The following is a 23,272-nucleotide window of genomic DNA, read 5'->3' on the forward strand; positions in this document are numbered from 1 at the left end:
TGGCAATTCTCTCAATTTAATATAAAACAAATGAAGTTAATATAGAAAACTTGATAGACCAAATTTAAATGTATTACATTTAATAGTTATCCACTGAGGAATCATTTTTGTATAATGAAACGACTAATCTATGGAATACGTCCTGCAACCATTAATTTGTGGTAATCTATTTTCAGAGTGCAGAGACAAACAGAACTCAATCCAAAATTCATTTTTGTTTGTATATTTTTTATTTTTTAAAAAATTATTTTCTAATACTCTGAAACCCCACCCATGACCTCCACCAGCTCATCCACACAATAAGAGAAGAAAAAGGCTTTAGTCAGTAATATGTACCTCAAATACAGCAATGCATAGAGATCTGGTGAACATCACCAAACCCAGTTCCCAGCAAAGTTCATTTGATTGGGAGGTTTCCTTAGACCAGAACAGTAGTCAGGTCAGCATAAGTGCAAAGTTGGAAGCACTGGCATATGGGAAGATTTTCCAAAGCCAAATTTAGAGACCAGAAAAGAGCTGTCTCTCTCCTAAATCCTCCCTCCCATCAGTGTGCCCAAACTCCATCAGTGCCAGCAGAAAAAGTATCACGGATTGACAGCTATATGGCATGGGTAACCCACTAAAACAGTGTCTGATAGACAGGGAAATCTTTTATTAAACGATAACCCACAAAATCCTGACGTTTTAGAGACCACCAGGAATCGAATACTATTTATTCAGGTCAGCATTCGTGAGACCATGCAACCAGATGTGCAAGCTTGCAATCAAGAACCAAATATTCCGCACCTGGCAAAACAGCCAAACGGCTGGTCCAGAACTTTTTTTGGTAGGAGATATAAGGGCCTTTCATGGAATTCCTAAAGGAGAAGAAAGCAAGCAGGGACTACAGATTGGTCTGTTGGCAAAGACATCAGTGCAGTGCACTGTACAAACATGTGCGTGTGTTGTCAAGGTGGTAGGGAAATAACACTCAGTGCTTTAGCAGACCTATTAAACAAGACACCATACAACAGTCTGGTGGAGTATTAAGAAAAATGTTTTCAGCATGTGAAACAGCATGTAGGTTGGAGTGTTTGTATGTAAAGCCTGTACACAGTATAAGGATGAAGGTGCTACGTTGCGTTGCATCTGCTGAGCAGTTAAGACCAAGAGCTACAAACAAGAGTCCCAGTGGAGCTGAAGGTCTGAACCATCCAGAAAGTCTGCTGAGAACACACTAGGGGGCGTGTGAGAACTCAGAGGGATCAGAATTGTGCCTGAGCTGTTCCCTCCACCCATGGATATGTCCAGCCAATCCATGCTGTCTAGGGTTGGGTCTTCGAAGTCCAAGCTGGAGGTATGGGGGGAGAAGCTCAGGTCGCCAGTGTCCATTGGGGAAGGGGGATGATCCAGAATACTGGAAGTGCTCAGCATTTGATTGTGGAGGTCATCGATCAGCGTCAGCGGGCCATCAGGCTCCACGCCGAGCAGGGGAGTCCCTGTAGTGCTCTCCAGGAAGTCTTCCAGACGGGCAGTTCCTAAGCAGGGCCGCTCGGGCCCATCAGCGGGCTTCTGGGAACGGGGTGGGGTGGGAGGCGAGAGGTGCAGCGGGGAGGAGGATGGGGAGGGAGTGGGAGGGTTGGAGTGCAGGTCTGAGAGGGAAGGGTCTGGGTTGGCCTTGAACCCACCTGAGATTTCTGGTCCGGATGCAGAAGACAGAGAATACAGACCAGGCAATAAGAGACCAGTAAATATTTTTCAACATTTGTAAAATCAGCTACAGAATTCAAACTTACTATGTATAATGATGATACGAGTTAAAATTCAAAAGAGCCTATTTTCTTACCTCCACTCTTAATGAGAATGTCAAACAAGTCATCGATATGTTGACTGTTAGAACCATTCTCCTGTGATAAGGGCAGATCAATAACCTTTTAACTATATTTACTGCAGCATCAGGAACACAGAAAAGACTTTTCCAATACATACAGAGCAGACAAACCAGAAGCAGATAGACAGAGATCAGACAAAAGTCCTACTTTGGGATGTTGAGGGGAATGGGATGCCAGTTTTGGAGAAGGTGGGGTAAACAAGGTGTGTTGGTCAAAGCTTGGACACACCTCTTCCTACGAGAGAGGTAGACCATGGTAGAGAAGAGCAGAAGAGAAAAGGAAAACAGGCTTTTCCATCAGCTTTTGGAGCCAAAACAAGAAGACGAAGATGAAAGTGAGAAAGAGGAGGCGTTATGAGAATGTCTGGACTGGATGGCGAAAGGAAACGGGTGAATGGGTGGACTGGGTTATGCTGTACCTTGAGCGAGGGGGGGGATCCGGTCTGGGTGAGAGGGCATGGCTCTTCACTGAGGAAGAATGGCTGGAGACTGGGCGGGGTAGACACAGTCTGGCTTGATGTGTGAACAGCAACAGTCTCAACGTGCAGGCCTGTCCTTTGTACCTGGTGGAGAAATACAAGCAAATTATAGACTACAGTAACTATACATTCAATGTGTGTTAATACTGGACTTGATCAGGACAATACCTCTCCTCAGTCACGTGGAACATTAGTTTAAAATGAGCTGTATGTTAACATCAGGGTGAAGTGGAGCACAGAATCACATGCCTTTGTACTGGGCTGTTTGACCTGGACAGCTTGCTGGGGTGGTTGGGGCTGGTTCACAGGATCGACTGCTTCATGAGCTGTCTGGCTGGGGAGCTTTATAGAAGTGGATTGCAATCTCTGTGACAAAAAATACCAAATCAAACAAATTTAGAGAGAGCGATTGTGTTACTCGGAAATCCATTCATGCAACACAGTAAGAAAATGTGCAATCAGGTATGATCAGCGCAGTACATTACTCATACACTTATTACACTCCAGGACATTATTTATACACTTGTACCATTACCTGCAGGGTGATGTGTCCATTGGATTTACTTTGAGGAGATTCTCCGTTCAGGCTGTTATTGGCAAGTGCAATAAGGTAATGGTTGCCATTGCCATCTGTGAGAAGGGTGGGTGCTGGGTGTGCTTTCAGAAGATCCAGCGCGAAAGATGTAGTCACCTGAGTGCTAGTCTGTTGATTGGCAAACACTTGTGATACCTGTAAAGCACAAGGCAAAATTACAGCTATAAAGAAAAACTGAGAAGTCCATTGGAACTTTCAACTACGCACCATCTGTGTAAACACAGATAATAGCATGTTTTGTTTTGGCTTCAATAGCCATTATTACCCTTTTGTGCCACTTGTAATTTGACATAACCTGACTGACCTGTTGTGCCTGTAACGGTTGCTGTTTCGGCAGCTGCTGCTTTTGTGGCCTCTGCTGCTTCCTCTGATTGGCCTGCGGCTGCTTTTGCTGGACCGTCAGCTGCTGCAGTTTCTGTTGGTGCGGCGCCTGTTGCTCTGGCTGCGGCTGCACCTGCAGCTGGTGGATCTGCTGCAGCTTGAGCAGGGTCTGCTGCGAGCACTGTGTCTGCGCCTTGCTGGGTGGCCTGGTCTCAGCCTCTGACTCTTCCTTCACCCTTGGGGCGTTGCTGCGGGCACATGCCGGCTCCTCGGGCTTGGAGGTGGAGTCGCAGCTGGAGGCAGGCGTGGCACGTTTGCCCTGCTCGAGCTGCGAACGCAGAGTCTCCACCAGCCTCTGCTTCTGCCGCAGCATGCGCGTCAGCTCCTCGATCTGCTTGTCCTTCTCCTGCAGCATCTGGTCCTTGTCCACCTGCAGGGGCGCCAGCGGGACCTCCGGCAGCTGAGGGAGGAGACGCTGCAGGGGGGCGGCCCGCGACAGACAGCATGAGGGCGCCAGCTGTCCGAGGGGCTCCTCTTTGACCGGGGAGGCGTGCTCTGGCGATGGGTACAGACTGAGCTGTGTAAGAGGGGAGGTCACCTGTTTGGGGTGAGAGAAGCTCTTAGCTCAGAAGAACAAGAACGAACTGATATAAAACAACACAGTACGTTGTTACAAAGTGGATAGAAAATATGGCATTCTACCTAGAAAACAAAAAGTGAACTGAAACGTGTCATAAGGTCAACATGGAACAAAGAAGCATTACAATGCCATCTGTAAACACTTCTTGAGGAGAAAAGAAACTACCATTTCTCCAAACACGTCTCCGTTACAACTCGTCTCATCTGTGCTCATTCCAGCCAGCGAGCGATCGGATGGTGTAGGAGACACAGGCGGAGAGGAGCTTGTGCTGCTGAAGCGCATGATTTGGGGCGGAGCTGATGCATGGACCCCATTGGTCACTGCCACTTTCCCGTCTTTGGATTGGTGTGCCACAGGGGCAGGGACGGCAGACTGGGCCGCAGCCTGCAGCAGCCCAGCTGGGAGCATTTTCACAGTCCCTGCTGCTGTTCCTGGCCCACCATTCTGCTCCTGGTAGTTCTTCAGTCTCTCTATGAGGTCGTTCTTGGTGCCGGACACAGTCAAACCCCTCAGTTTTAGCTCCTGCTTAAGCTCCGCAACCTGGAAGAGAAGGACAGCAGTGATGTACTGGATACACTGAGAATACCACCATTCTAACGTACTGTAATGTACTGACTAGGGAGAAAGTTTACTTTGAATTCATCCAGGTTCGCAGGCAATGCTGCAGGCTTGGCTCCTCCTGGTGCTGGCTGGCTCTTTGATCCACTCTGACTAGGTGGGGCAGTAGACGGTATGGCGACTGAGCGGGAGGGGGAAGGACCAGAGTTGGTGGATGCTGGCTGCTGCTCAGCAGGAAGTCTGGTGGCATGTAAGACATAGTAAGATTCATTATTCTGGAACAGTTACTGTACTTCACAGTGGAAGGAAACAAAGAAAAGAAAAACACCCAAACACACACACACACACACACACAGACACACAGAACTACGTAAGCACTGACTTGGGAGGGGCAGGCAGGATGGTGTGGTAGTTGTAGTGCTGCTGCTGTTGCTGGCTGAGGATCTGGAGCTGCAGGAAGAGCTGCTGCTGGTGGAGGATCCGGGCGTAAGAGGAGTCCAGCTGGGGAGGGGGCTCGCGGTCGTTCTTCTGGTCAGGCGGGATGTACTGGTGATACTTGAGCTTCTTCACCTTAGGCTTGTTCTCTTTGGGCTTCTTAGGCCGTTGAGCAGACCGCTCGGCACTAGACTTTGGCTGCGGCGATGGTAACCCATTAGAAAAAAGGTTAAAAAGTGAGAACTAAAGGAGGAAGGTCTTTTCAGGGTTTGCAAAAATATGTTAATAACAGATGTCACTCACTTTGGCAGGTCCTGTAGGAGGACGGGCACTTGTAGCCATCAGAGTCGCATTGGTCAGATTTGGTGGAGGGGAGGAGGCAGAACCATTAACCAGAGATGGCGCAACCTGAGTGACAAACTGCATGTTGTTCACTGGTTAGTTACAACATCATGACACACCTAAATGCACTACGGTTATCTCTCTGATCCCATTCCTAAACATGTTCCCGTCTGTCTGGATTGCACACATTGGCTTGCGCAGTCATTTAAATGCATGTTTTTAGAACCAGAATGTACCTGTGTAGGTGAAGGGTTTCTGTTCAGATTGAGCATATTGGAGGGAGAGTGCTGGGGGGCATGGCTTAGTGGAGAGTCCTGACTGCCTGGCTGATCAGGAGACAGAGCATCACTGCTGTCCTCATCCAGTGAGGAATTCTCACCCTTTGGAGACTCTGTATCTGAGAGAACACGAAGGAGGGCAATTGAAACTGTCCGAGCTGCCGCATGTTTTCAGCATGAAACTGCTTCCGGAGACTCTGCGTGTGAGTTGGTACACCTAAACTGCAGTGGCTGCAAAATGAGGGAGGGACACAGACCACTGTGTACTTGTGTCTTTTAATGCTGACCTATGAGCGCAGGCACGGGCAGGATGTTCTTATGAATGAGCTCGATGGGGCCGGGCCGGTGAGAGATCTTGTCGTTGAGGTCGTCGGCCAGGCGGGCTCTTTTCAGCTTCAGCTGTTTGGCCTGCAGAGACGGCTCCGCTGAGGTCTCTGTGGACGGGGCACATACACACAGTCATAGCACTTACAAACCCACAGCACACGCATGCGCAAAACACTCAGACGTCGAGTCCACAAAATCACATTGCTCATCTCTCTTTGGGTAAGCCGAAACTAATTTGACTATCATGTAAACAACAAATGTCTACAAAAAAATGTTTCTTCCTGTTGTGCTGTGCCTGTTACTCATGTTTGGTACGAAGCATTCCTGTGGTATATTTTCACTTGTTACAGTGCAATACAGAATTTAATATTAATTTATTCTAAAACAAAAATCAGCATTACATTAATGTTTATTTGCATTAGCCCCAGCTGCACACAGTTCCTGCCTCCAATTCCAGCTGATGTCCCACATGTGATCTGCTCTGTTGCAATGTGCACATTTTCAGCCTATCAGAGATGGAGGACGTAATTTCTAACTGAGTGCTTTGATATCAGTCCATTGGTTAAGAAGAAGAAGTGGATATATTTGTGAAAGAAAAGAAATTCCATCATAATCATAGCCGCATAAAAATATCTTTGATTTACATTTTCAAAATCCGGTTTTGAGTCTGTAGGTGTATTGTTTTGATAGCTATATATCTTGAATTGCTGCTCCAACTGACTTCCTCAGTTTTATATGAAGTTATGTTAAATATCTAGTGTTCAAATTGGTGTTGGATCCAAACAATGAATCACTGACATTATATTTCATATTTTAGGAGTTGCATCTAAACAGCTGACATGCCACATAGCTACAGAAGGAAAACAGATAGGGGCTCCACATCCCTGGAGAGCAACACTTAATTTTTCCATGTAACCTACATGCATGGAATATTGAATAATTTTACTTTTCTATGACTTATTGCTGTCAACCAAAAAAGGCTAAAACAGGCCAAAATATTCTACACAATTTTATCAAACATACAGTTGGGACTCGACATTAAAAGTACAAAAGCAAAATCTGTGGAAGTTTCTCAAAAAAAAAAAAAAAAAAAAAAAAAAAAAATAATTAAATTCAAAACTGCCATGTCTATTTCTTAATCGTAAAGACTAGGCAAACCATCATCAGCTTTCAGAATTGTAGACAAATTAGTCATTTAGATTTATTTCATGAACAATACTTTCAGTACAATAGGGGATTAATTATTATTAATAACAATAAATGGGAATTATACTTTAAAATGAATAAAATTGTAACAGTGACTTATCCCACTCTCCCCCAATTAATTTAACCCCCCCCCCCCCCCAAAAAAAGCAAACAAACAAACCACAACAAAACACCTCAGAATATTTTCCTGTCTGACACTCACCCTCTAGTATGTGCATCCTCACCAGCTCCGACCTCTCTGGACGGCTCCTGATCTTCCTCTTCAAATAATCCTCAGTCTTAGGGAGGAAGACAGACACACAAGTATGAGCTGCACAAATTATATGTGAGGTGCAGAACAGTGAGATGGAGGTGACAGACTTCCATTTCTTAGGCTGGACTATCCTCTGCTGGTAAGCAAAATAAAATAAGGCTGCGTGAAGTTACTCACCCGTGCTCTCTCCAGGCTTTTTCTCTGCTCGTGAAATGCAGCCGGACTCTTCAGTGCTGCGGACGCAAACAGAGATGGACTCTCATTCTGACTCTAGGACACCATCATACCTGATATTGAGGAACACATTCAAAGCAGAACTGTCCATTGACTATTATGTCACACTGATCAGTATATCCCTCAATATGTGCTTTATATTAGCAGGAAAGTTGTGAGAAATGAACAGGGGAACAAAAACTGCACTAAAAACCAGCGTTGCTTGAAAGCCACAAACACTGCTTTTGTGAGTTCTGATTGACATCCTCCATTTCCTAGAGAGAATTCCTAACTCCAGAATTGAAGACTGTTCTAGTTTAGAACATTCAGGTTTTACTGTGTCCAGTTCACAGCTCACACTAGGGCCCTGTTTAATTCACGCAAACCTAAATTATGCTCCTGTTAAAAGCAGCATACCCACTGGGGCAGACACTGGAGTAGACACTTTCTGTCAAAAGTGTCAAACTGTCAAAACTGAGCAAAACATACATAACATATTTCTCTATATAAAAACAAAACTATTGTTCACAGTGCTTTTCTAGCAGATACAAAATCATCAACTATTATATAACCAAATTCCTAAGCCCTTATAATTAGCGAAAATTCTATAGAGGCACAAAAACGAGGAATGAGAGCAAGACGGTTGGCTATGGTGTAACTGTTCGGTTTGGGTAAGAGATGACGACATTTCCTCAATGACGAGGCTGGTCATGATCCAATTGATGAGCCAGCAGGGGTGCTCACAATTAAACCTGTGTGGGGGTTCAATGTGATGTCATACCACATCAAACTAGCTTGAGAAAGGACAGATGAAACCAGTGTGAGCTGCTCAGCTGTTCTAGTCTCTTTTATTAGCACAGGAGATGATACAGGAACATAATGTGATAGTGGAAGCAGACCCCTCCCACCTGTTCTCACATCCCTGAGACTGATGCCCCCTCCTCCTACATTCACCGCACTGACGTACAGTAGTGGCTGTCAGGCCGGCGGCTGTGGAGGGGTCTGCAACAAACATGTGCTCAAGCAATTTGGCACTTCGCCAAATACGCTTCTCCCGGCGCATGCCAGGCTGACAGGAACCCCGGGCCTCTGTGAGGCTGCTAGGCTGAAGTTGCTGTTTAGTCTAAGCTGGTTGGTGACTGTGCTGAAATGTATTAGCAGTCCCTGCATGGCCAGAATGCAGTGGTCATGTTTTGCTGTGCTTATACTGTGCATATAGCTGCAGCTGCAGCACTTCCTCCTTCCCACAGAACACAGGCAGAACAGAGAGTGTGTGAACAGTGCTGTTCTTCTTGTCTGGAGAGCAGAACCCAGAATAAGGAAGTGGAAACAGAGGGGGAAGCAGGACCACCTGATAACACAAGCAAAGCCTTTCACAATGACTGAGCAGTCACTCGAAGGCTTATAAACACACACACACACACACAGATATATATACACACACACATATATATACACTTACACTTTAGCCACAAGATCCAAACAAAACAATGACACTCACTTTGTGCACACAGCTATGCAATGCTGTGTATTGCAGTCAATGGGTAATCATACATTTTAACTGGCTATTTATGCAAGGCACTGAGAAAAGAGTGTAGAATGTTGCAAGAATACCTCTGAAATTGTTTGCACTTTGCAATCTGATTTGAGACATTAAGTACTAAATTAACTGAGATACTAAATTAACATCTTGGCTGGTCCTGGCTAATGAAATCCAACACAGGGTAACCTAGTAACATCCCAGAAACCTCTGGTATAGTTTTACTATTACAAGCAGTCCTAATGTAATTTATTTACAAAGTCATGTAAATTCTTGCAACACACATCATCTTGGTCAATCACCAACCCTCATCAGGTTTGCCTGGTTATTTTGAATAGACCCCACGATACTGCTTGTACTCGTCATTTAAATGAACAGCACAGACATTCAATTCTGATCTTTAATGACATGCTTCATTAGGAACTGCTGCCCATGATGACAGACAGTTACATCCAACATAGCACTGCGCTGCTAGGACAGCTGCATGATGGCAGCTAACAAACCAAACACCACTTAAGCAAAGGTACTTGGGAATGACCCAAGCATTCAGTGGAAGGGCAGATGAGCCCAGGAGGAGGACTTACGCGGCATAATTCCTTGGCTGACGAGCTCCTCTCGTGTCCTCCTCTGTTGCAGTTTGAGCTGGAGAACTGCATGAGGGTAGGAGAGAGAGGTTAGTGAGCAGAGAATTCAAAACGGTGCACGCACGACGGTCACATGGGGACAGCCACGGCGAGACTGCCTCTTCGGCTACCGGAGGCTCCTCTGCAGCTGGTTCCTGGGTGGGTGGGGGTGGGGGGGGGGCTGATGTTTGGCTCAGGCTGAGAAGGAACCTCAAACAGTTCCCCATCTCACACAGAGGGGAGGGACTGTGGGAGTGGTGGCAGCTTGGTGTCACTCACTTCCTGTTTCTCCATGTGCAACCGTTTTCTTTGATTCAAAAAAAATGCGGGGAAAAAATTAATTAATTAATTAAATAAATAAATAAATAGATAAATAAATAAATAAAGACTCTACAGCCAGCGCACACCTGTCACCCTGGTGCAATGACATCATCATGGACATGGCCTTGTGGTGTTCACTGGTCAGTTGACCCCCCCCCCCCTCCCCTTCATGGGCATCATGTCTGGGTATTATAGCAGAGTTTTAGTGAGCAATATCAACCTGGTTCACCCTGTGCCCTATACGTAAACAAACACACAGACACACCCACACCCCCCCCCCCCCCCCCAGCCATGCCTGAATTCACCAAAGCATGTGTGTACAAGTACAAGCAGCCAAGCACAACTGACTGGCACTGCTGGGAATTCTAAGAGTCACAATCTGGGCTAGTTAATGCACAGCCTCGCAACGACTCTTGTAAATTAACTTTTTCTGAGTTCCACTGTTACACTAGGTCATCTAAATTCTTCTCATTCCCACTTTAACTGCAGCCTTTGAACATACATACCCCTCCACTACCTCCTCTCTTCTTCCCAGAACAACAGTAATGACTCCCCCCCCCTTCCCTCTCCCCGCAGGGATACTGGGACCATTCTGAGAAATACACAGACAGCAGAGAAGTGAGCTGCTGGAAAGACCAACTGGTATTCTGCTTCTACATCAGCAGCCTGCCCTTTCAAGTTGGGAGCACAGAATCTGGAGAACAAACTCACAGTGGCCAACTGGGTTAATCCCAAAGCCTGTCAGTTGGTGGGCTCAGTTAAACATGTCTCCTGATCCCAAAGGCCTCAAGCTCGGCACTCATCACATAGTTCAGCCTGGCTCTTACTCTGGCTTCACACATGGCAGGTATATCAGGGGACTGACTTCACCTCTGAGATTTTAAGATAATCCCGATATACTAAAACAAAGCAGAATGCAAATGAACAATTTACTTAACAAGACTGATTGATTCAGTGCCTAGTGCCCCTGTATTTAATGTTTAAATATGGAGAATGAAAGACAGGGCCCACCTTCTTTAAGGCTATGATAGGCACATCTTTCATAGTCCATCCTTACTGGTTGCTTATCTTGATCACTTCTGGTTGGCTGATCCTCAAAGGAGGATGCACCAATGGGCAGACAGTGGTTGGTGTCCAGCATGACTGAATCCAGTGTTAAAGACAGTGATGTGTCTCAATTCAGCATAAAGGCTGAGAAACAGAGCAGAAACTAATACTCAAGCCTGTTCTCCCTTAGGTCTAAAAGCTTCTCTCATTTGCAGTGGTTCACAGCAGCAAATTCTCCATAACTGTTCTGTTTGTTCAAAAGAGCAGTGCTGTTTCCTGTAATCCACGCCCAAGAAGTTCACAGAATGAAGAACACGCAGTCTCCGTTCCTGTCAGAAGTGGTCGTGCCTGCCTCCTTTGTCCTGCCCAGTGCTTCTATTCTGTAGCAGGGGTAAACGACAGACCCCCAGGCCCTAGGCAGAGCTTCTACCCATAGGTTACATCCAGAGAAACTGACCAACAACATGAGCAGCAGCAGGAAGGACAGGGACAGCGCACACTGCAGGCAAGACAAACATGCTCTCAGAGCGTTGTCCCCCTCTCTACCCCAACTCACACCCACCCCACATGCACAGGCAGACAGATGGAGGCCTGCTAAGTGTCAATGACTGCACTGTCCACCTCAGCTGTCGCCACTCGTTCACTCATCATACTCTGCAGACCCTCGCACACTCCCTCAGCTCCATTACACCAGCACAAAGTAGCTCATATAACATATGCAAAAAAAACCAAAAACAAAACCAGGACCATGTCCAAAACTATTAATGTAATCTTTAGCAGTGGAGGGGAAAGAAAAACAAACAAACAAACAAACAAACTGACATAAGAAAAGGGTTAACAAATTAAACCCTCTTCAGGAACCAGATATTAATGGCCTGGTCATAGTTCATATTTCAAGAGGCATTTACAGACTGAGAACTCTCATATGTTGCACTATACAGTAAAATGCGAGCTCTTAAAAAGGTCTAACACCTAACTACGAACAAACATAAGGAAGGCCCGTCACCAAGAGGATGGGAATCTCTTTTGACTTGATTATGCCTGGGGAGGGGGTTCAGGAGTTTGGGGGAATAATTCCAGCTCTAAACAAGCATGCATGAATACCCTCCATCCTCCGAGTGGCTCCTGTAGAATGCTGGCGAGGTCACTCCCAGCCCCCCCCCCTTGGGTCTGCTCCCAGTTTTAAATAGTAAGGCCAGCTGGCCAAAAGACTCTATATTCAGATCAGCATCACCTGTGCAGGCAATAGATAGAATTACTCACAGATATCCCTACACTAAGAGACCCACAATTATAGTGACACTAACAACAAAATTGCCAAACATTACAGAAACACAGAGAAGTTAATATACATGTTGGCTTTTTTTTATATCAAAACATTATATTTTGTTAAAAAAAATTTAAACCATTGCAAAGTAATACTTCTGCACAATGTATTAATCATAAATTGATGTGCTTGCCAAATGAAAGATGAACCAAAATAAATTGAGAAGGATAGCTTCTCAAAGTATACCTTTGCAGGCATGGCAACAGAGATGCTGCACCACAGAAATCACTATAAGGACAGAAATCACTATAAGGACACTTAAACACAAGCATGAGAGCAGTTAAGAGTTTCTATATGAAAAGCTTCAGCTAGGGCTTATTTTAGCCCAAGAAATCATCATCATCATCATCATCATCAGGAAGTGCCAGCATTTTGGGCCTGGAGGCCATAAGCCTAAACGCATGATGATATATAGCAATTTCCATTGTTATCCTGGTAATGTATGACTTCCACCTCACAGCCCTAAAAGCATTGCTGCATCATTGTCATGCCAACAGTTACCAGAAGAGCTGTGATACACAGAGGGTGAGTTCACAGGAAGCTTAACAGTTAACAAATCAGCCCATGTCCACCTGCAAACAATGACAACACCCAGAGCACTACATAGGGTACATGATCAAAGTCCGCCAGTCCCACATATCCCTATATCTGTAAAGAACTACAAAAGGCCAGTCAGAAGGTATACCTCCACCTTACTGTTTACCATGACTAATGCAGTGAATGTATTATGGCTGTAAGAGTCATTACCAATTTATTGTTTTAGGAGTTCCAAGGTCAACACAGGACTGTAAGTAGCCAGACATTAGGTCTACATCGAGCACTTCACCTTCAAAGTGCACAACAGAATCTGTGTGTACATGTTGACATGCATGTTGGGGTCCCCTGGACTAGGTCCCCTCTATCCTGCCCTCAGTGAAGAAATTGTACTTGTTCAAACTGAAATGTCTCTCATGTGCCGTCAGATCAGGAAGTGCACCAGGCACAAGCTCCAGCAATGTCATGGAAGACAATGTTAGTACCTCCTTTTCCCTGTTTCAGCAACTGCATGTTTACATATGCATCCCTTGCCTGGTTTACATATAATCTTGCCTGGTTTGACTGCAACTAATAATGCAAAAGTATAGGAGATTTAATATAAACATACATTAAAATAATAAAAGGGGACATTAGAACCCTACAAACATGAACAAGCACTGTAGGTTGTAAATGGTTTACTATAAAAACACAAGAGAAGAGTATTGGATTACAAATGTGCACAAATCTTTCCATCCAAAATGGTAGTCCATCCAATGTGTCTCTCACTATTCCATCAATTTAAGATTAAGGGAAAACTGAGGGAGAGAGAAAAAGAGGAAGATGAAATTCGATCTAGTTAGCGACATGCAGAAATACGAGGCACTAGAAGGCGGAGATTTCGTTGTATTCAGCACATGGAGGAGGAGGAGGAGGAGGTTCACGCTCAGGCTGGCACGCGCTCTCTCTCTCAACTTATTACATAACAGCCTCCTTACCAGGACCCATAAAAGCTTGTCTAGAGTAACACGAGTCTGGCTTTCTGGGTACAAAACAAAAATATTCCTCAGCACAGATGGGAATCACGTTCAGTCTTCAAAAGGTCCTTAAAATATGCTTGTTTTAGTACTATGCAGCTACATATGCAAACTGCACACGCAGACTGCTCAGTAACTGTGTGGTCAACTCCTGAGCTGTTTTTGATTGTCTTGTTGAAAGTGGCTGAGGTATGTCACATTGATCTGTACCTCGTGACATGTGATTCACATTGTTTAATTAATTCTGATAAACTCTGCATTCCAAAACAAACAGTATGTTTGGTATTTTTGATCTGATTTATTTAGGTCTGTTTAGAAATTTTAATTATTACCTACAAAATGGATGTATTGGAATCTTCCAAGAAATAAATATTTGATACTGACATTTGTTTTCGTAGGAAAACTGAATAGCCTACCACAGGTGTAGTAAACCAGGCATGTCTGAATAAACATTATCAAGTTACATTAAACATAATGTACAAAAGTTAAAGAGAAACTTTTATGACTGAATCAATACAAGTGTTAAATCCCTGACAAATTCTACTATGACATTAGCGTTCTATCCCAGAAAGTCTTGAATATTTACCCTTCAGCAGTTTGTTTTGGAATGGAGAGCCTATGCACAGCCGACTGTGTATAATTCTTCATTTGAATTCCACTTACTACACACAACCGTTAGCATTTGAATCAAACGCAATCTGTCGTTTGGTGAAAACTTATTTAGATATGAAAGAAACATTGCAAGACTGAAGCCAAATCAGAATGAAGCAACAGACAGGAGAAATTCCTCAGTGTCTCCATATGCATGCTCGTCACCCAGGATGTAGTTGAAAAACAGCACAACTGAGTACAAACTGCTATAGTAGACCACACCGCATATAGCAATTCTCTTGCAGTAAAAACCAAGCCGACGGAATACAAACTGCCATAGTAGACCACACTACATATAGCATTTACCTTGTAGTAATAACCATGCCACTATGACACTGCATTGGCACGTTCTGAGAGCTGCTCGTGTTTTCTCCACAGGTTATTTGCATCACAGGCTGCAGCTAATGTGAGAGTGCTTCAGCTTCACACTCAGACCATCTGCACTGACCACACCAATGTGTGAAAAACATAACTACAAGATCTTCAAGCAAATGAAGTACTTCTCATCGCCCAGGGACATGAATACCTCACTGTGTTTGCCACAAACAAACCCAAGAATAAGTCAAGCAAGTCAGAAGTTTACTGTTTTAGGAATCGCAGGTTAGTCTGTTCCTGTATGTGCATGCCTGGTCTTCAACAGGTAGGTAGCATGTTGAACTTTCTCCTGTGTGCATAGCCAAAATCAGCAAAAAGCGTTAAAAGCAAAGCTGTCAAGGGTGAAGGGCGAGGCAGTGTGGATGCTCTGGGGGAGCTCTGTGATGATGCTAAAATGTACTCATGCCTAGCTTTCTGCTGGCAGAGGAAGAAATAGGCACAGCTGTGCACCTCTTCTCACATACACAGATCAGACAAACTGTTCTCTACCATATTTCACACTTGATTCCCAACTCAAGCCGTTCCATTCCACTCTGGGCCTGTGTATGCGTGCCAGAGCCCCAAGCTGCCATCCACTCCAGACATAGTTACATAACAGAGAAAACTACACAGCTGCATGGTGCAACCAGCTTCAGCCTGCTCAGGAAAGCAGCACAGAGCCCGATGCCATCTCTCCCTGCAGCAGCAGTGCTAATGCAGCTTAACCCTTATAACACAAACACTCAGGATCCTCTAATCTCTCACTGAAGAGAAGATTTTTAAAAACTCTATAAATGCAATAATATTTGAGTATTTGTGTTCCAAGTCTGCGATGTCCCCGTTACGTGAGGTGTTGCAGGCTGAGTCATGTCTGAGTGCCGGATGTCTTGCTCTCCAGACATGCTGTACCGACTGTTCACGGCACAATGTAAGCTGCGCCAGCAGGAACGCTGTGTTAAGAGCTAGATAGACCAACTGTCCAATGTCTGTTTAAATGCATCTGAAAAATCAATACTGAGACTACATAGCATCTGACGGCTATGGATACCAGTTACTGGTACTGCTATTGGAAGGAAAGTACTTTAGAGCACTCTGCACAAATCTAATCAAAAGTACAGCAAGGACTCCCCCACCCAACTTCAAGACTTGGCGACAATCTAACACACAGCCAAGGTGACCACACGACTTGTTCTAAAATACAATGGAGGAATTCACCGGTCAACATGCAAAGGGCCATGAAGACGAGCATTTTTCTAAACTTTAACCCAGGAGAAGAAGGGTCTCCATCACTGTTGGACCTAAAAAGAGTTAGGCATCAGGAGCAGACTGAAACAGGAAGTGTCCGTATGCTTGTGTTTCTTGTCTGGTGCATCCAGCAAGCGTGTGGACCAACTCCTGCTCTAACGCCTAAAGCTCCACTCTCACTGCCCAGGGAGCCGACAGCTGGTTTAGAGATAGAGACGGAGGGTTTCATCCTATTCATCACTCCACAGCGCAGCCCTTCCAGCTGGGACGGCTCTGGCTACAACATCACTTTGTAAGCTTTTACCTAAGGTGCGCAGAAAACGATCGAACTTTTAGTATGTGCAGTTGAGGGCTTGGTTATTGCATATAATATAGGGAGATCCAACAGAAAGAGAAAGAAAGAAAAATTAAATAAAAACCTCCACACTGCCATTCAGGATACTTCTTATTCAAGATAAAATCTTCAGCATTTCTATATTTCCTTGTCCTTGACATGTCTGTCCTATTTTCTAATAACAAAGTGTAGTGTGGAAATTACCTTTACATCATTACTGATTGTAATGATCATGTGACACCTCAAAGTAAACAGGGTAATAAAACCCATATATGACTTCTAATCCAGAGAGCTTAGCCTTAAAACAACAATCACGTCACCACTCCCTCAGCCAACTGTTACCGCTCCTTCGTCCGGTGAAGTGGCACCTCAGCTGTACCATTTACACAATAAAAAGTAAGGACTGTACCTGAGTGTATGGCCATATCCTTCCTCCCAAGAAGAATAGAATTTTTCAAAAGATCAACAACCCATTGGTAGATGAGGCAAGCAGAAACAAAACGTGGAAATAGAGTAAGAACAAGTGTGGAAAATGATTGAAGCAGAGCGCCTGGTGTTGTGCGTGGAGAGAAAACTCCAGCAGCTCTCCCGAGACCTGCAGGGCGCGTCTGTGTGGTGCTCACCTTCCCTTCTGACGGCATCCAACATCCATTTGGTGTTGGCGTGTGCGTGCACGCCCAGCTAAAGTGGGTGTGTGTTAGTGCAAGTCTCTCTGCAAGCCAGTTTCTTCTTTCATAATTTGCAGGTAACTGTGGCAAGTTTTCAACATTACCAAGTAATTCTGAGTTTTCCAGCACCTTATAAAAGCACGTTCTTCTTCTTCTGTTCTCAAAAAAGGGTGTGGGCACTTCTGGTCTTAAGTGAAGGCGAGCTCTTTGCCTCAAGTCTTCAAGAAGGAAGAACACACAGGCAGCAAGTGAAACACTGCTGCCAAAACACATTCCAGGTCACCTTTGACCCCAAAAGTGCTCCCTCCCTTTCTCTCACTGAGTGCTTTCTGCTCGGCACCCTTTCCTTTCGTACACAAAGTTATGCAATGCTTCATGCAGCCTTTAGGAGAAAAAAGATCTGGGTTTTGTTCCCCTCATATACTTTCCTTCTCCCATAATAAAAAGTCGATGGACATCCTATTTCTAATGCATAGGAGCAAATCGTTTGCATCACCGCAAAACCATTTTCCTGGGAGATAATTACAAAAAAAAAAAGCCACTATTTACAGCAGTCTCTCTAATAACTCCAATGTAAAAGAGAAAAACAGCAATATTGCTATAAAGTTTTTGAAAAATAATTGTGAGAAGAATTCTGCTGTAAGAGATAAGAAAGGTACCCTGCTATAACATGCCTACTACAAAAAGGTAACCCTGAGTGAATCACAGCCCCAGGGAGAAAGCGTGAAAGACAAGGAGTGGTGGCTCTAGGCTAGGGGCTGGGAGACCCAAGCATGTTCCACTGAGGTAGGACACTCTTCAATCACTGTAATTTATTACCAGCAGAATCACAATTTCTGCACCCTATGCATCTGTGGGTTATGAAGGCTCCCCTCCAAATGTTAACTCATCGATTCATTTGTCTGGAAGTAAACTCAACAGTCAGGCTCTTGTCTGCCACATTTTAATATTCCCCTTCTTCAAGGATGCCAGTAAAACAGAGAGCAAGCTCAAACACCAAAGAGCTGTGCAGACATGTCCATATAGTGCAATTCAAATAGTCATTGACATTTAATTTTTAAATCTTGCCAGTCCACAAAAACATAAACCCCCTTGGCACTATAGTTTCACAAAGTATACTTTAATTTTTTTGATTATTGAAAATTTAACATTACATTACAGAAGCCGCTGAATCTAAGATATCTGGATGTGACAAGAAGTCAGCATTTCAAAGTGAACTCAATTGTTCAATAGTAACAAAGACCCAACTTACTTTTGATATCAGCTAGAGCAGTGAGTGCAAATGACACATAATGGACACAACAAAAATCCTTGAAGTACAGAATCATAAATGAAATCATAGGCAGGAGCAACAGGAGAACAGAGAAACTTCACGGTCACGTGTAGTCAGAGTTTTTCTGCAGGGCATCCACTCACCGCTCTTCCTCTCGCTTAATGGCAGTAGACTGGGGATGGACTGCAGAGAGAGCTCCTGCAGCTCGCTGGCCACAGCCTCGCTCCTGGGGCTGGCAGTGGAGCATGCGGCCCGGGCAGACGTCATGCTGCCAGGGCTCGGCTCCTCACCTGCTCGGGGCTCTGGGGCCGCCAGTGTGACAGGTGGGCGATAACGGTTGGACCTGCAACAGGTTTCAAACAGACACGAATTTGTACCACGCACTGTGATGTCCTGCTGAGAGACTCTGTGAGGTGAGACAAGGGGTATGGCATTTTGCAAAAAGTGAAATGCTCAGGTCAGACAAGAGAGAACTCATTTAACTGCTGTATTCTATGGTGGCTCTTGCAAACTCCAAGGAGCAACCTGGTTCATGGACAGGAGAGCCATCTGATCAGTGCAAGCTTTAAAAGGACAAGCAGGCTTTAGATTTTGGCAAGATAGCTCAAAGCTCAAATTATTACACACTACAAACTACTATCAAAGAGATATGGCTCAGTTCTAGACTAAATGCTACAACTAAACACTACTAAATAAACATTGTAAAACTTGTGTGCAAACAGTACCTTGCTTGTTCACTTTAATCTAAATGAAACACTTTTACTTTAATCCGATAAATGAAATGGGAGTGCTCTGCTGTGCTATAAACACAGAAGGACTTGGAGCTGCAGGAATCACACAGTGTTAAAGATGGAGCAACACAGCGAGTTCAAACATGACTCATGGTGCTTGTGCAATAAGACAAACTAAGAACATACACACCAAAAAAACATCAGGTAGAAAAGTTGGAGCCTCCAGCAAACAGAAGAATGAACTACATCTCATATCCTCATATACTCCTGATCACAGGATTTTCTTGGCCAATTAAAAATTTTCAGCAGTTTGAACTAACAAAGGGCACATTTTTCATCTTTTGCAAGGGAAACAAATCCACAGCATAACAATGTTGACAAGGTCATATTCTTTTGGAAACCTAATCACTGCAGGTCTGAACTAAAAGGGATCACATTTTAGCTCTGGCCCACAGACCTTGAAATCGCTCACAAATACACACATTCACTGGCCACTTTATTAGTGTTGGTCTATCTTTATCTTTGCTAGTACTGGGTTGGAGCCTCATGTCTTCACAACCACCTTAATTCTTCATGGCATAGATTCAACAAAGTGCTGGAAGCATTTATCAGAGATTTTTGTCTATATTGATATGATAGCATAATGTAGTTGCTGCAGATTTGTCAGCTGCGTATTCATGATGCGAATCTCCCATTCCACTACGTCCCAAAAGTGCTCTATGGGACTGAGATCTGGAGACTGTGGAGACCATTGGGTCTGAGATGATTTGAGCTTTGTGACATGGCACATTATGCTGCTGGAAGTAGCCATCAGCACAAGGTACACTGTGGTGTAGGCTTTGGTGTTTAAATAATGCTCTATTGGTATTAAGAGGGCCAAAGTATGCCAAGAAAATAACCCCCACACAATTATGTCACCACCGGCTGCCTGAACCGCTGATGCAACACAGGATAGGTACATGCTTTCATGCTGTTTACACCAGATTCTGACCCTCTCCATGCAAAGGTCCCTGCAGAAATCATCAGACCATTGCAATCTTTTTCCAATTTTGTACTGTCCAATTTGTGTGAGCTTGTGCAAATTGTAGCCTCAGTTCCCTGTTCTTAGCTGACTGGAGTGGCACCCTGTGTGGTCATCTGCTGCTAAGGCCCATTGGCTCAAAGTTCCAAATGTGTTGTGCATTCAGAGATGCTCTTCTGCATACCTCGGTGGTAACGAGTGGTTATTCGAGTTACTCTGGCATCAACAAGGCATTTGTGCACAAGAAAGTGGCGCTAACTGGATATTATAGATTTTTCAGACCATCCACTGTAAACCTTAGACATGGCTGTGTTTAAAAATACCAGTAGATCAACTGCTTCTGAAATAAGACCAGTCTGTCTAGCGCCAGCTATGCCATTTTCAGATAAATATCCTTTCTTCCTCATTCTGATGCTCGATTTGAACTTGATCATGGTTGTCTTGACCATGCGTACGTGCCTAAATGTGTTGAGTTGCTGTCGTGTGATTGGCTGAGTAGATATTACTTTAACAAGCAGTTGAAGAGGCGTATACACACACACACGGGGAACATCATAAAGTCCAACCCCAATTGGAGGATTTTTTTTTTTTTTTTTTTTTTTTTTTTTACATCCAACTACTTTAAAAATAAAAATAATAGAAACAGAGCTGGTACAAGTTCTGTAAAGCTCTTTAAACACTGGGTGGAGGTTAGCTGTTGTAAATATTCAACCCAAAGAATACGTTTATCTTATGTAGAATATTAATAGTTACACCTGCATTTGAAAAGGAGCATTTTCAGGTATTTTTGAATATTTGCACTGAACCACAAAGTCCTGATCTATAAATAACTAACTTTATTAACACACTCTTACAACAAATACCTTGTCCATGACACAAAAGACCTTATATATTGAAAACCACTATGTAAGCTACTACTTTTGTCTTGTATATTCATTCTTGACCCATTTTTGAGGGAAAAATAGGCTGCGTTGCAGCTGTACTGTACTGGTTCCAAAAATAAGTGGTATTAAATGGTGTGCTCTATGAAGTCATTCAACAATAAAATTAGTGCCTGGCCTTATTTCAAGATTTGATGTAATAATTAGGCCTAGAAATATCACATTAAACAGCCCCTTTGATTGTGTTCTTCATAAGAATCAGCATTAGCTTAGTCTTTAGCTACCCCAACTGATTTCAAACCCAGGTCTTCCATGTGTCAAACAGGTGCTGTGACCACTAGACCAAAGAACAAACTTCTCACATTGCCCTCTCCTTCAGGGGAGTGACAATCTGTGACAGTCTTCCATGGACTTTCTGGAGATTGCATGCGCCTCGCTGAGAACAACAGTGTCCAGACACGTAGTCTAAAGTCTTAGTACAATGTGAATAGGAAGGACACATTCCTCATTGTGCAGGCCCACACCTGTCTGCCCCCCCCCAAAAAAAATCACCTACAAACGCGATAAGAAGAAACATGCCTCCGACTAGAAGGATGCTGCAGAGGAATGTTGATAGCTCTCTTCTGCCTCTAGAGAGCAGAATATTATAATCAAACCCAATATGCAAAAAATTAGAAACTGTTATTTTCAATTAGTAATGTGTCAGAGACATACAAGTCAAACTCACCTTTAAGAAGGATATGTAACAAATTCAATATGATTTCGTCTATTTGGTTTCAAAAGCAGATTATCTAGTTAGAATCAAAATGGCAGGAGTACAGTACCTTATTTATAAGATCCTGGGTAAGAACAGTTGTTCCATGTCCAGTTTAATAATGTTTACTGAAATCATACACATAACACAGTCAGTACAGAACAAAATGGCAATAGCTTAAAAATAGCTTAAAAATAACTGACCCTCACAAATGAACGTAACAGAATACACAACACAAAAAATTACACGGTTTCCTGAAACGGACCGGATGTGCCGCAGGAACTTTCCGTTAGCTCATATAATAAAAATATAACACAACCAGCTCTAACAATAAAAACCAATGTGTACGACATTTTGAATGTTAAAAAACAGCCATTACCGAGAAAAAGTAGCTAATCCTGCAAGCCAGAGCAGCTCATTGCTCAAGCCCTGCTTGAGTCAGCTAGTTCGCTAGCCAGCCAACCCACCCACCGTGAGCTAGTCAACAAGCGAAATGACAAACTCGGCATTTGTTGAGTATGTACAGGTGTGTCCCATAGGTAGCTGGTAATATTATCATAGCACAAGCGTCAGATGTCAATATAGGTGTGATGCGGGCTCGACAGAGACGGACGGCAACGCAAACAACAAAGCTAACCTACCAAGCTAGCTACTTTGTTACATTATTTTTCAGGGCACGGCGACATGGCAGGGAACACCGTGCCAATAAAAACAGGAATATTTTAAATACCGCTAAATTTATACCATACTCGTCATTAACACAAACAAAGACAAAGCGAACAGGCATATAAATGTTCAACACTGTGGCTAGCTAGCTGAAACAGGTATTTATATGTGTGGCGCAGGCTAACACTGGACACTAGCGGATGGATCAAGTGCATAACGAGCTGCACTTCGCGTGCCAACAGCACTGCAGCAACTCAGTTATGGCTTGGCTCATTGCTAACCACTTAGCTAAATAGTCTGCTACTTTCCTTAAAGTTAAAGGTACGTTCGTAAACCGGCTCGCCACGTCTATACAACTTACCAGGTTGCGGAACACTGAGAGTGCTAACAGGTTGGATTTTGGACACTCTTCGTTTATGCAAAAAACTGCGCAGCCATGATTAGCATGACGCTATGATCAGACATCTGAGTGACCCCTGCTCCGCAGTGCGATGTCCTCTACTTCCGGGTAACACTTGATTTATTAAATGTGAATGTACATTATGTTTATATAAATATGTGGGATGCATGAACTAACCTAGTTTTGCAGGTGTAAGTTGAAAAAAATGGGAAGGAATACGCGGTGTTGCTATGGTGAAATGTCAGCATTGCATACAAATTAAAAATAAATATGAGGACGTACATCATTTGTATTTTGCCAATAAAATAAAGATGAATAGAGAAAACAAGTAACAGAGTTTGGGAGATAATACTCTGAGGTTCCAGTGAC

The 23,272-nt window shown here is 43.8% G+C and overlaps 1 protein-coding gene across 5 annotated transcripts; it reads right to left on the reverse strand.

The window, feature by feature from the left end:
• Positions 1-207: 207 nt before the first annotated feature.
• Positions 208-22,991, reverse strand: mrtfab (myocardin related transcription factor Ab). 5 transcript variants are annotated; one of them, XM_027005990.2, is made up of 19 exons: positions 22,865-22,991; positions 21,908-21,965; positions 18,594-18,793; positions 9,642-9,707; positions 7,482-7,591; positions 7,254-7,329; positions 5,806-5,952; positions 5,477-5,637; positions 5,202-5,318; positions 4,846-5,096; positions 4,538-4,703; positions 4,071-4,445; positions 3,249-3,863; positions 2,885-3,079; positions 2,599-2,715; positions 2,290-2,433; positions 2,019-2,105; positions 1,826-1,886; positions 208-1,676 (listed from the first exon to the last, which is right to left on the reverse strand). In XM_027005990.2, the coding sequence occupies exons 6-19, from the start codon at positions 7,267-7,269 to the stop codon at positions 1,153-1,155; spliced, it is 2,976 nt and encodes a 991-aa protein (XP_026861791.2). In that variant the 5' UTR covers positions 7,270-7,329; positions 7,482-7,591; positions 9,642-9,707; positions 18,594-18,793; positions 21,908-21,965; positions 22,865-22,991; the 3' UTR covers positions 208-1,152. The 5 variants fall into 5 exon arrangements, with proteins under 5 accessions (XP_026861791.2, XP_026861792.2, XP_026861790.2 ...); XM_027005991.2 differs by lacking the exons at positions 21,908-21,965; positions 22,865-22,991 and having other exon boundaries at positions 7,482-7,537; positions 18,594-18,789; XM_027005989.2 differs by lacking the exons at positions 18,594-18,793; positions 21,908-21,965; positions 22,865-22,991 and adding an exon at positions 17,133-17,333 and having other exon boundaries at positions 7,482-7,537.
• Between the last annotated feature and the right edge of the window lie 281 nt (positions 22,992-23,272).

This window comes from Electrophorus electricus, chromosome 14 (assembly GCF_013358815.1).
Source record: "Electrophorus electricus isolate fEleEle1 chromosome 14, fEleEle1.pri, whole genome shotgun sequence".
NCBI lineage: Eukaryota > Metazoa > Chordata > Actinopteri > Gymnotiformes > Gymnotidae > Electrophorus > Electrophorus electricus.

Bases quoted from the DNA above. Each gene is read 5' to 3' on its own strand.
- mrtfab (XM_027005987.2), bottom strand. From the start codon at position 11,142: ATGCTGGACACCAACCACTGTCTGCCCATTGGTGCATCCTCCTTTGAG. The intron at 9,708-11,012 runs GTGGGCCCTGTC...ACCCTCATGCAG, and splicing joins CTATCATAGCCTTAAAGAAG to TTCTCCAGCTCAAACTGCAA. The intron at 1,677-1,825 runs GTAAGAAAATAG...CATCCGGACCAG, and splicing joins CATTCTCATTAAGAGTGGAG to AAATCTCAGGTGGGTTCAAG.